The 12,797-nt window shown below is 37.9% G+C and overlaps 1 protein-coding gene across 5 annotated transcripts in view; it reads left to right on the top strand.

Annotated features, from left to right (window-relative positions):
- The window catches only part of Zbtb44 (zinc finger and BTB domain containing 44), a 40,124-nt gene that overhangs the window by 7,178 nt on the left and 20,149 nt on the right, over positions 1–12,797 (top strand). For 4 of the 5 annotated variants that reach the window (XM_048343621.1, XM_048343620.1, XM_048343618.1 and 1 more), the window contains exon 2: positions 10,964–12,039. In XM_048343621.1, coding sequence (XP_048199578.1) covers positions 11,022–12,039 — 1,018 coding nt within the window. In that variant the 5' untranslated portion in view covers positions 10,964–11,021. The remainder of the gene's footprint in view (positions 1–10,963; positions 12,040–12,797) is intronic. The other variant, XM_048343619.1, reaches the window with a different exon arrangement.

Raw genomic sequence — 12,797 nt, 5'->3', positions numbered from 1 at the left:
TTTTTTATACAACCATGAGTAGACTAATCTCCATAGCTCTGCATCTTTCAAAACTATCCCCACTTTTAAAAAAAACCTTCTCTAATTGGCTTACTACTTCACTTAGCATAATATCATCTGTGTTGTAGCATAGATCATAATTTCCTATTTAAAGGTGGGAAATATTTCATTGTATATATGTCTTGTGTTTCATTTCTTTATTTCCATGGAAATTCAGGTCGCTTTTGTGTTTTGACTATTTTGAATAGTGCCATTTTCAACATTAATTTACAAAGGTTTCTTCTCAATTTTTTTTTGTATATACTTAGTGAAATTGCTGGATCCTCCATCCTTCTTTTTTTTATGCTGGAGATTAAACAAGCTGTGTTCCCAGCCCTTGGGGTTTCTTTCTTTTTCTTTTTCTTGTTCTTTTTTTTTTTTTTCCAGTCCTGGGGCTTGAACTCAGGGCCTGAGCACTGTTCCTGGCTTCTTTTTGCTCAAGGCCAGCACTCTGCCAACTTGAGCCACAGCGCCACTTCTGGCTTTTTGTATATATGTGGTGCTGAAGAATCAAACCTAGGGCTTCATGTATATGAGTCAAGCACTCTTGCCACCAGGCCATATTCCTAGCCCTTAGGGTTTCTTTTGAGACAAGGTCTCACTATGTTCCTCAGGCTAATTGATCTATTTGGTTAACTCTAGATAAATCTTAATCTCTCCTTTCCCAAAGCTCTTGATCTAGAAATAGGTTGTTTATTTCAGAAGAGTATCGAAATCTTTGATTAAAAAATGACTAGTTATGGTAGAATACTAAGTACTAGCATGTCCAAAGCCCAGGATTCAATCCCTGGTACAAAAAAAGAAAAAGAAAAAACACTGTTTATTAAAGCTACAAGGTATTTTAAAACTCAGGTAAGGCAATGCACTTGAATTTCTTTATCTCTGAAAACTTAGTAAACGCTTCAGGAAGACCCTTGGGAAATAAACAGTCACCAAATAAAACTCATATGCAGGGCTGGGAATGTGGCCTAGTGGTAGTGTGCTTGTCTTACATACATGAAGCCTTGGGTTCGATTCCACAGCACCACACATATGGGGGGAAAAAACTTCATATGCACTTTATTATTGAAAAAACATTCTCAAATATGAGCTCTCTGAGAATTCATTCTAAAAAGTTCCTTTTGTGGAGTATAGGCATTTGCTTTTACTTGGACTGACAAGAGAAGGTCAAGATAAGAATAAAATTTCAAGTAGAAGATTCTGCTATGTTTGTTAAAGAACAAAACCAAATTCTAAAGAAAACGTTGAGAAACATTTTAACCACCTTCTGGAGAAGGGGATTATGGTTGATTTATAACGTCCACTGGTTTCAGTTCACTAACACAAACTTTTTGTGAGTTTTGTTTTGTAGGGCTTCAACTCCGGGCTTATGTGCTGACTCTGAGCTCATTTGCTCAGGGTTAGTGCACTACTACCCCTTTCAGCCATTTGCCAGTGGCTCAGGCCTTTTAATCCTAGTTACACAGGAGGCTGAGATCTGAGGATTGTGGTTGGAAGCCAGCCCTCCAATAGTAGTTTATCTCCAATAAACTACACAAAAAAGCTGGAAGTGGTGCTGTGACTCAAGTGATAGAGCCCTAGCCTTGAGCACAAAGGGGCTCCGGATAGTGCCTAGGCCCCAAGTTCAAGCCCCAGGATTGGCCAAAAAAGAGTGATGGGTTTTTCCTGTCTGGGCTGGCTAGCATTGAACTACACTCCTCAGATCTCAGCCTTCTGAGTAGCTAGAATTACAGGTGTGAATTTTTTTTATTTTTTTATTTTTGCCATTCCTGGGGCTTGGACTCAGGGCCTGAGCACTGTCCCTGGCTTCTTTTTGCTCAAGGCTAGCACTCTGCCGCTTGAGCCACAGCGCTACTTCTGGCCATTTTCTGTATATGTGGTGCTGGGGAAATTGAACCCAGGGTCTCATGTATAGGAGGCAAGCACTCTTGCCACTAGGCCATATTCCCCAGCCCCACAGGTGTGAATTGTTTTTTTGTTTTTTTTTTTTGGCCAGTCCTGGGCCTTGGACTCAGGGCCTGAGCACTGTCCCTGGCTTCTTCCCGCTCAAGGCTAGCACTCTGCCACTTGAGCCACAGCGCCGCTTCTGGCCGTTTTCTGTATATGTAGTGCTGGGGAATCGAACCTAGGGCCTCGTGTATCCGAGGCAGGCACTCTTGCCACTAGGCTATATCCCCAGCCCCACAGGTGTGAATTTTTAAAGCTTGTGTGGTTTGTTTACACAAAGCCTTGCATGTTCATAGCAGCTTTTACAATAAGTAGTTCAAACTATTTATAATAAATAGTCTTGTGGCTGGGAATGTGGCTTAGTGGTTAGAGCATGGTGGTTAGCATGCATGAAGCCCTGGATTTGACTCCTCAGTACCACATAACAAAAGCCCAGAAGTGGAGCTGTGGCTCAGTAGGCAGAATGCTAGCCTTGAGCACAAAGAAGCCTGGGACAGTACTTAGGCGCTGAGTCCCAATCCCCAGGACTGGGCTAAAATGAATGAATGAATGACTCAACGGTCTGTCAGTAGTTATATGACAAATGACTTATGGTACATATATGTTATGGAACAAAAATTCTCCCTTATGTTGATTGATATTAACATGAATGAATCTCAGCATTACACCAAGTGAAAGAAGCTATAATTATATCAACTTAGATCATATGTAGGATTCCATTTATATAAAACTAGAAAAATACAGCTAATCCAATGTGAAAAAAATAAAATTGGTCCTGAGGAGGGGCAAGAAGAATACAAAAGAATATAAACTTAGAATTATGGGAAAGTTTCTTGTTGGTGATGCCCTATATGTCATAATTCATCAGATTGTACACTTCAAATATGAGGCGTTTATTAATATCAGTTATATCCTAATAGAACACTTAATTTTTTAAAAAAAATCTATGCTGGGAGCACAAACATTGTTGATTGTCTAAATGTATTGAAATTACCTTTGGAGAATGTAACCTGGTAAACCTAAGTTCGTAATACTGGATCAGTACTCCAAATACAAGTCCCAACAAGAGTTCCTTGGAAGGAAAGGCAGCACAGCTTAGTGATAAAATGAGAACAGGGTTTAATTAAAAGACAGAAGTTCTGAATTAGAGTTGGTAAAGCCACCTATTTTTTTCTGATCTTTATTTTCCTTGATCTTTAGTTTTCTAATCTATGTTGAAGTTTTAAGTTCCCCCCCTAAATATGTTTGAAAATACATTGTGATTTGAAAGTGACATACAAATGGAGACATTGCTGACATCAAGAGTGGAGAAAAAAAGCAAATTAGAGTATGGAGAAGGGAAAGTAGAGAGGTGGGTAAAGGCAACCTAAGCATCTGAAACCAGAATGCACACACATCACCATGTATTTTGTATTTATTAAACATGCTGAACTTAGTAATATTCATATGCATCTTAGTACTAAATAAGATATTGAATAATACTAAATAAGAGAATTAAATGAAGAACAGCGCAAACCACTCTTGCTTCTGAAAATTATTTTATCAATAAATATGTTGTTTTTAAGTAGAAGATCTGTAGTTCCAAATTTGGCTATAAAAGGACCTTTATCCACAGTTTGGCTTTCTGTGGTTTCAGCTGCTTGTGATCAACTGTGATCAGAAAATACCTTTGTGGGGGGGTGATACTAGGGTTTGAACTCAAGCCCTGTACTTGCTTACTCACCTGGCTAGTGCTCTACCACTTGAGTCTTGTTTCCAGTCCTGCTTTTTGCTGATTAATTACAGTTGAGAGTTCCATGTGCTTTTATCCCCCTAGGCAGCCCTGAATTTCTGTCCTCCAGAATTCATTCAGCCATGTGAGTAGCTAGATTACAAGCATTAGCCACCAGCATCTGGCCTTTTGTTATAATATATTGTTCTACTTTATTGTTAATCTTTTACTGTCTTTGTAAGAAATATGCATTCTTTAAAATATATATAGGTATATATCTATAGACATAAAATTTCAGCCAGTCTCTTTTACTTGGTTTGATTTAAACTACATTCTGTGTGAGCATTTATACATAAGATTTAAAGCTTCTGTTTTCTGTTCCTTTCCTTCTGTTTTTGTTGTTGTTTTCTTTTTGGTGAAACTGGGAGTTAAACTTAGATATTTTTGCTTGCAAGTCATGTGCTCTAGCACCAGAACCAAACCCTCCACCCCCATCATTCCATTTGCTGTAGTTATTTTGGGGCTCATATCTGGAATTTTTGCCTAGGCCAGCATAGACCATGATTCTCAGATTTTTGATTCATGTAGCTGGGATGACAGACATATACTACCTTGTCAAGCTACCAGTAGAGAATGGGTCTCACTGATTTATTTTTTTCCCAAACTGACTTTGACCATTCTGATCTCTTGAGTAGCTAGGATTATAGACATGAGCCATCACACTCTGCCTGTTTCTGTTTGCCTTATCCTTCCTTCCTATGTATTACCTATACCTTTCTTAGAAACCTGTACCCTTTTTAGAATTTTTATCCATGGTGTTTTGAGTGTTCCTCTTGCATAGATTATTTGGAATTTGCCCTAGATATTGTTCATAAGTAACTTACCACCATCTACTGATACCAACATTTTACATTGATCATTCCTTAAAATTCCTTTTACCCTTTAGTCCTTTTAATTTTTTATTTTATTTATTTTTTTTTTTGGCCAGTCTTGGGCCTTGGACTCAGGCCTGAGCACTGTCCCTGGCTTCTTTTTGCTCAAGTCTAGCACTCTGCCACTTGAGCCACAGCGCCACTTCTGGCCGTTTTCTATATATGTGGTGCTGGGGAATCAAACCCAGGGTTTCATGTATATGAGGCAAGCACTCTTGCCACTAGGCCATATTCCCAGCCCTTCTTTAGTGTTTTTTATAATTGTCTTAAATATTTCCTCTACACATTTGAGAGCCACATCAAAGTGTGTTACAGCTTTTGCTTTAATTAATTCAAACATAATTTAGAAAAGTTGACCGTAGTATTTTTTGTTTCATCTTTCTTCCATTGCTGAAATTTCTCTAGCCATTTTTTTCTAGGGTAGGCCTAGCAACAAATTTTCTAGTATTTATTCATTTGCAGATGTCTTAATTTCCCTTTGATTCCTGTAGGGCATTCTTGCTGGGTATAGAATTCTGTGTTGGTATTTCCCCTCTTGAAGTACTTATGTGCCAGCTCCTAGTATCCATTAGTGTCTTTAGGCCTCACCAGTTTGGCTATAATGTGTCCAAGCACATTGTTTGGTTGGGTGATTTGGTGAGTTAGGATGGTTGGCCAGCCCAGTTCCTTTCTGCTTTCACTGGGTACTTGCATCTCACTACAACTGGATAAAGGATACAATCTTTTTCAGCTCCCTGTTTGATCCTCTACTTTGAATGAACTATTACTTACCATTGAGTTTTAGGAGTTTGTTATATTGTGTATTCTGGATAGGAGTTCCTTGACAGATGTGTGATTTGCAAATAATTTCTCACAGGCTATAGCATATCTTTTCCTTCACACAGCAAATGTTCCTAATTTTGAGGAGCTCTTTTTTTCTTTGATTATGGTTTTTGTTAATGACTAATAGCTCGTTACCTATTCTGATCTGAGGTTACAAAGGTTTTTGCCAATAATTTAGCTTATAGTTTTGGAATGAAGTATGTGATTTTAGTCAAAGTTTTTTTTTGGAGGTTGGTTTGTTGGGTTTTTGTTTTTCTAATGTGTTTGCACTGTGCACACTTGCCAGCTTGAACTCAGGGCTTCAGGCTCTCTGGCGCTCTATCACTGAGCCTTTCCTCCAGTTTCAAGTCTTTGCTTGTTAATCAGAGATGTATCTCAAAGATTTGTCTACCCATAGATTCAACAAGATCCTCAGGTCTCAGCCTCCTGAATAGCTAGGATTATAGGCTTGAGCCACCAGCACTTGGTCTTATCCGTGTTCTACACTTTTATGCTTATAGTTAAATTTGTAAACATTTTTTGAGCTGTTATAATTAAAAGCATGCATCCCAGATGGCCATACAGAGACAGTCACCTACAGAAGGGAGGTTTATGGGAGAGGGAGCAAACTGGTACCTGTCCCTATCAAGGGGATCCTTTTCTCGTTTTATTTTTCTTTGGCAGAGCTTGTTTGAAATCAGGGCTGCAGCTGCTAGGCACTCACTCTAGCACTTAAGCCATGTCTCTGGGCCTTTTTGCTTGCTCTTGATTATTTTTGAGGTAGTGTCTTGCTTTTTGGCCAAGGTAGGGTGAATGTTGATCCTGTTTATGCTTCCTGCTCTATCTGAGATAGCAGACACATACTTAAAACATCCAGCTTTTTATTGGATGAGATGAGGTCTTAAGAAATATTTGTTCAACTTGGCCTCAAACTGTATTCCTCCTGATCTCTGCCTCCTGAACTATTAGGATTACAGATGTGTTCTGACTAGCCAGCAGAAAAAGCCAAGGGGAGTAGGAGCTCGCAGAGCCCTGTTGTTTGGCCTGAGCAAACATCAGTCTGACCTTTGAGATTATTCCTTCAAAGGAACCACAACTTGAATGGATTAACTTGTAAAACAGTTTATGCCCAGGAAATGGCTGCAAAGGAGTAGAATAGTCAGTAGAGTTAAATTCCTGAGTGTAGTAAAGGACGACAGCCATAGTGTTTCACTATAAATCCAGAGTGACCATGGCATATCCAAACACACACAACACACCTTCCTAAGAAGCACCATTTTAGATGTTTAGTATTGTTAAGGATTGGGAAATAGATGACTGAATTCCAGCTAGTCATTGAGAAGTAAACAAGCAAATAACAATATTAAGCACTGGGAAAGAGGTGGGGGGGAGGGAGTTGCCATTAGCATTATCAGAAATGTCTAGCTTCCAACAAAAAATTATAAGGTATTCACAGAAGCAAGCTATGACCCAAGTAGTAGAGGGAAAACAGCACCTCCCCAAAAGGAAAATAGTACCTGTGTGAGAGAGATGAGGTGTCAGATTTAACCAAAAAAGACTTGTAAAATATTTACATAATTTCTTTCATAGAACTAGAGAAAATCATGAAGTAAAAAACTAAAAGAAGGGAACTGGTGGTTAACATCTATAATCCTATCTACTCAGGAGGCTGAGATCTGAGAATTAAGCTTCAGGGTCCAGCCAAGGCAGGCAAATCTGTAAACTCTTACCTCCAATTTAACCAGCAAAAATACCAGGAGACATGACTCAAATATTAGAAAACCCACCCTGAGGAAAAAAAAATAGCAAAAGCTCATGGCCCTGAATTCAAGCCCCAGTACAGCAAAATAAATATATTGATAATATTTCACAAATAGAAAATATCAGTAAGGAGATCTAAGTAATCCAAAGGGACCAAATGGAAAACTGTACAGCTGAACTGATAGCACACATGAAAGCAGATTTTCCCAGATTCAAAAAGAAAAAAAAAAAACCAAACCCAAAATTTGTTGTTAGCAACCCCATCATACAAGATAATGAAGAAGAAGACATTTTTTTTCTTCATTATTTTATGGTAAGAAATAATAATTTCATTTTCTCTGTGACTTTTAAGGTACTTAGGATTAAAGGCCTTGCACTTCCCAAGCAAATGGAGTCACTTGAGTCACACCTCCACCTCTTCTTTTGTTTTAGTTGTTTAGAGTCTCATACTTTCTACTAGGGGTTGGTCTCAGACTATACACCTCTTGCATAGATAGCATGATAAACATGACCTTGTGCTGTGAATATGGCCTAATGGTAAAGTGTTCACCTTGTGTACATGAAGCCCTGGCTTCGATTCAAAGCCGGAAGTGGCACTGTGGCTCAAGTGGTAGAGTGCTATCCTTGAGCAGAAAGGAGCCAGGAACAGTGCTCAGGCCCTGAGGTCAAGCCCCAGGACTGGCAAAAAAAAAAACAAAAACATGAGCTTGTAATCACATCAGATTTTTTTATTTTTTGAGATAGAGTCTCACTAGCTTTCTTTCCCCAGCTGACCTCAAACTTAAACTCTTACAGGTGCGAACCATTATTTCTAGCTATAAATGACCCATAGAGTTCATTCAGATGCATATGTACAAAGCAGCACCAGGCAAGATAATGATGTAATTGAAAAAAAAACGGGAAAAAATGAATATTTTTTCTGTTTAATAAAACATAATTATTGAAATATGTATGTGATGTTGATCTATATCAGAAATACAATTAACATATTTGCCAATAAATGCACAAAGAAAAGCTGGGTAGAAGCAAAGGATTAAGGAATGTGACTACAAATAGGAAATATAATAAGGTATTATGTTTGTAATAACATTATTTGTATAACAATACTGTTAGAAGTAGGGAAAAATTCTATTTACTGGTGGAATCAAGCTGCTATTGATAGTTAAGCTGTGTATGGTAAATACTAGAAAATCATAAATGTAAATAAAAATGAAAAAGATCATTTAAGATGCAAGGCTGGTAAGTTCACTGATGGACCACCTATTTAACATATACATGGTCCTGGGTTTAATCCCCAGCACTGCAGAAAAGAAAGAAAAAAAAAACTCATTAGAAAATACTCAATGCCAAAAGAAGGCTAGAATAAAAAAAAAGACTCAAGAAAGAAACAAATAGAATAACAATTCTCAATTTATACAAACAACAATAACTGGGTTTAGTGGCACACATCCATAATCCCAGCATTTAGGAGGTCAAGAAAGAAGGATTCCAAGTTTGAGGCCAGGCTGGACTACACAGCAAGTCCTTTTCTTAAACAACAGCTAGTATAATATCAAATGTTAATAAAACAGGCATAGTTGTCAAAATGGGTTAAAAAAAAGTCAAAGAAAGATTGAAAACAAAAGGTTGGAATCTGTAGAAACATAATATAAACCATAATTACAATAAAACTAGAGTACTTGTACCAACAAAAGTATGTCATAACTGAGACATTTTATAATGATAAAAGCTCATTCTGCCAGAAGATAATTATAGGCATAACAGAGCACTAGGGAACATGCAGCAAAGAACCAATAAAAATAGAGACTTGACAATTCCACAGTACTGTCTTCAGTATACTACTTTTAGTCACCTATAGAACAATTAGATGACCAAAAAGAAAACCAAACTGGCATTGATAGAACATTCTACCCAACAGCAGTAACCTATACATTTTTCTCAAGGCATTGAGACCGTATGTTCTCTCTTCAGCTCTCTGAAAGGCAAGCCTTAATAATTGTATTTTGGTCACTTTCAGGAAATAAAAATAATTTCCAAGAACTAATAAACTTAATTCAGAGTTAACGTTTCCCTGCTTTTTTACCTCAGCCTACTGCAGCCTGCAGTGGAAGTATAAAGTTTGGTTTCTTTTTCTTCTGCCTTCTCACACTTACCCCTTTTACTTCTACTGCCTACATGCTGGTTGTGGTCTTGATCCTTCCCAGAAAGATTAAGAGAGGGAGGCTAAGGAAAAAGAAAAGATCTACAATAGTACTAATAGCAGTGAAACCACAGCTACTGATGTTGCTATAGTATTATTTTGCTGGTAACTATTTGAAGCACATAACAAATACTATATTACCAAGTTCTCAGAACTCTATGAGGTAGATTCTATTATCCATGTTTTGCTGCTGATGAAATTAAGGCATAGAGAGTTTAGACTTGAAATTTAAACAGCTATAAATGAAATGCCAATGCACAAATATAGCATTCTGACTTCAGTGTCTATGCACTCAACCACTTCACTATATTACTTTTATTTACTGTTGGAAGACACAGTAAGCATACTTCATTATTCTGGCCGGTGTTTAAATCAGACTCAAGTCCTGTAGACTTTTATCAAGTGTGATAGACTAAGACAAAAGACAAACATGGCTTCATGCGTTTTCCTTGCAGTAGAGTAGAGAGTGGGGTAGAGTTTGAAATTCACAACTGTTCTAATCTTTAACACCCCATTGCATTTCTTTTCAAATATGCTGTTTAATTTCATGCCTTAATACCTTTGTTTAGATTGTCCCTGGATTGCTTTTAAGGCATGTTTCTTCCCTCAACTGCATTATCCCAGTAAGCACTGACAGCTTTGCTTTAAAAGCCCAAGCTAGTTTTCTGGGATACAGCAAATGATCAACAGCCTCCCATTTCCTTGAGAAACTTGGAGAATCGTGAGATGATCATTTTCCTAGACCAATCCTTTCCATACCAGTCGTGAGAAATTGGTCTTCTCAGACCAGTTGTCTTATGGCTATTTCTTGTCTTCAGAGAGAAAATAGGGAGTTGAGGCATTGTCTTTAGCTGCCTGTATTGACTTTCATTCTACAATTGGGCCAAGTTTCAATCCATTCGATTTTACAATTGGGCCAAATTTTAATCCATTCAATAGTAAAGTTCCTAGGGGTTTGTATTTATGCCATTAAATCACTGATCATTATCAAGGTAACTATTTCCATGGCCTCACTTCTCTGTCTTGGCATAGTACTTATGCCCATTATCCTTTTTATCCTACTGTCAAACAGGGACCAATCTCACCTTCCATTATGAATTTTTTTTAAATCTTGAACTCTTCCTTTTTTTCCCCCTCCCTCTTTATTCTTTTCCCCTGTACATTTATCTGAATATAACATTTGTGGAGTGATTATGTCATGGATTGTTTAATTTTTCATTGGCATCTCTTACTCCACTCACACATTTAGAAGCAGAGATAATATACCTATTGACAGATATTTTGACAATTAGTAGATTATCAGATATGAAACTTAAAATAGTGTCAGGCACATAGAAAATATTCTTTGTAATTTGTGAGCTATTTGTTCAAACTCTGCAGCCTACTAGATCTATAATTTATAGACTCCACTGGTTTAAACAATTAGGAAAATGAATTTTAGTACATTCCATCATTGAAGTTTTTCACTACTGTCTTTTAGCCACCTCATTGAGCACTGTGGCCAAATGAGAATGTAAATCACCTATTTAAACTACTAAACCATCACCTAATGCTTTATTTTATGTGTTTTTTAGGACATTTCTGATTCATTTACATCCTTGAAAAGCATCTGTAGAAGAGGAAGGAAAAGATGGGTGTGAAAACATTTACTCATAGCTCCTCTTCCCACAGCCAGGAAATGCTTGGAAAACTAAATATGCTGCGAAATGATGGACATTTTTGTGATATCACTATTCGTGTCCAGGACAAAATCTTCCGGGCACATAAGGTGGTACTAGCAGCTTGCAGTGATTTCTTTCGCACAAAACTTGTAGGCCAAGCAGAAGATGAGAACAAAAATGTGTTGGATCTGCATCATGTTACAGTGACTGGCTTTATACCTCTTTTAGAATATGCTTATACAGCCACTCTGTCAATTAACACAGAAAATATTATTGATGTTCTGGCTGCAGCCAGCTATATGCAAATGTTTAGTGTTGCTAGCACCTGCTCAGAGTTCATGAAATCAAGTATTTTATGGAATACACCTAATAGCCAACCAGAAAAGGGTCTGGATGCTGGACAAGAAAATAATTCTAACTGCAATTTTACTTCACGAGATGGAAGCATTTCTCCCGTGTCTTCTGAGTGCAGTATGGTGGAAAGAAGCATTCCTGTCTGCCGAGAATCTCGGAGAAAGCGTAAAAGCTACATCGTTATGTCTCCTGAGAGTCCTGTAAAGTGTAGCACACAAACAAGTTCACCCCAGGTATTGAATTCTTCGGCTTCCTACACCGAAAATAGAAATCAGCCAGTTGACTCGTCTTTAGCTTTCCCTTGGACTTTTCCTTTTGGAATTGATCGCAGAGTTCAGCCTGAAAAAGCTAAGCAGCCAGAGAATACCCGGACTTCAGAATTACCTGGCCCATCTGAGGCAGGTAGAAGAATGTCTGATTATGTGACTTGTGAAAGCACAAAAACCAGCTTGCCTCTGGGTACTGAAGAAGATATCCAGGTCAAAGTAGAAAGGTTAAGTGATGAGGAGGTCCATGAGGAAGTATCCCAACCTGTCAGTGCATCTCTGAGTTCGCTGAGTGATCAGCAAACAGTGCCCGGAAGTGAGCAAGTCCAAGAGGACCTTCTGATTAGTCCACAGTCTTCCTCTATAGGTACAATTCCTTTTGTGTTATTCATGATATTACTATAATTGATTCGAACATTTTGAGTTTACTAGATATAAAAAAAAATTGAAAAAAAATTTGTGCTCAGTCACAGGGCCTGAACACTGTCCTTGGCTTCTTTTTTAAAAGATGGGGTTGGGAATGTGGCTTAGTAGTAGAGTGCTTCCTAGCATACATGAAGACCTGGGTTTGGTTCCTCAGTACTACATATCTAGAAAAAGCCAGAAGTAGCTCTGTGGCCCAAGTGGTAGAGTGCTGGCCTTGAGCAAAAAGAAGCCAAGGATAGTGCTTAGACCCTGAGTCAAGCCTCAGGACTGGCAAAAAGAAAAAAAAAATAGCAAGGTCAATGCAATGTTTATACTATATAAGTTTCCATGGGCTACTATAACAGTAGTGATTTACAACAATAGAAAATCTATCTTATTAGTTCAGGAGGGCAGAAATTCAAAAGCAAGGTGTCAGCTAGGCTTTGTTCCCTTTAAAGCTTTTCAGGGAATGATCTATCCTCTTTGTTCTCTAGCAGTTGCCAACAATCCTTGATATTCCTTGGATTATAGTTCTGTTACTCTTAATTTCTACCTGCAGCTTCAGGGGACCTTTGTGTGTCCATGGCTCTGTGTCTAAGTCTCTCCTTTATAAACATATCAGTCATTGTATAAATTTATCTTTATTCTTTATTTTTTTCTTTTTTTCAGTGCTGGTTCTGAATCTTGAACTCAGGGCTTGGACACTGTCCCTGAGCTTTT

This window comes from Perognathus longimembris, chromosome 3 (assembly GCF_023159225.1).
Source record: "Perognathus longimembris pacificus isolate PPM17 chromosome 3, ASM2315922v1, whole genome shotgun sequence".
In the NCBI taxonomy this organism is placed as follows: Eukaryota; Metazoa; Chordata; class Mammalia; order Rodentia; family Heteromyidae; genus Perognathus; species Perognathus longimembris.
This window is presented reverse-complemented; position numbering and strand designations above follow the sequence as displayed.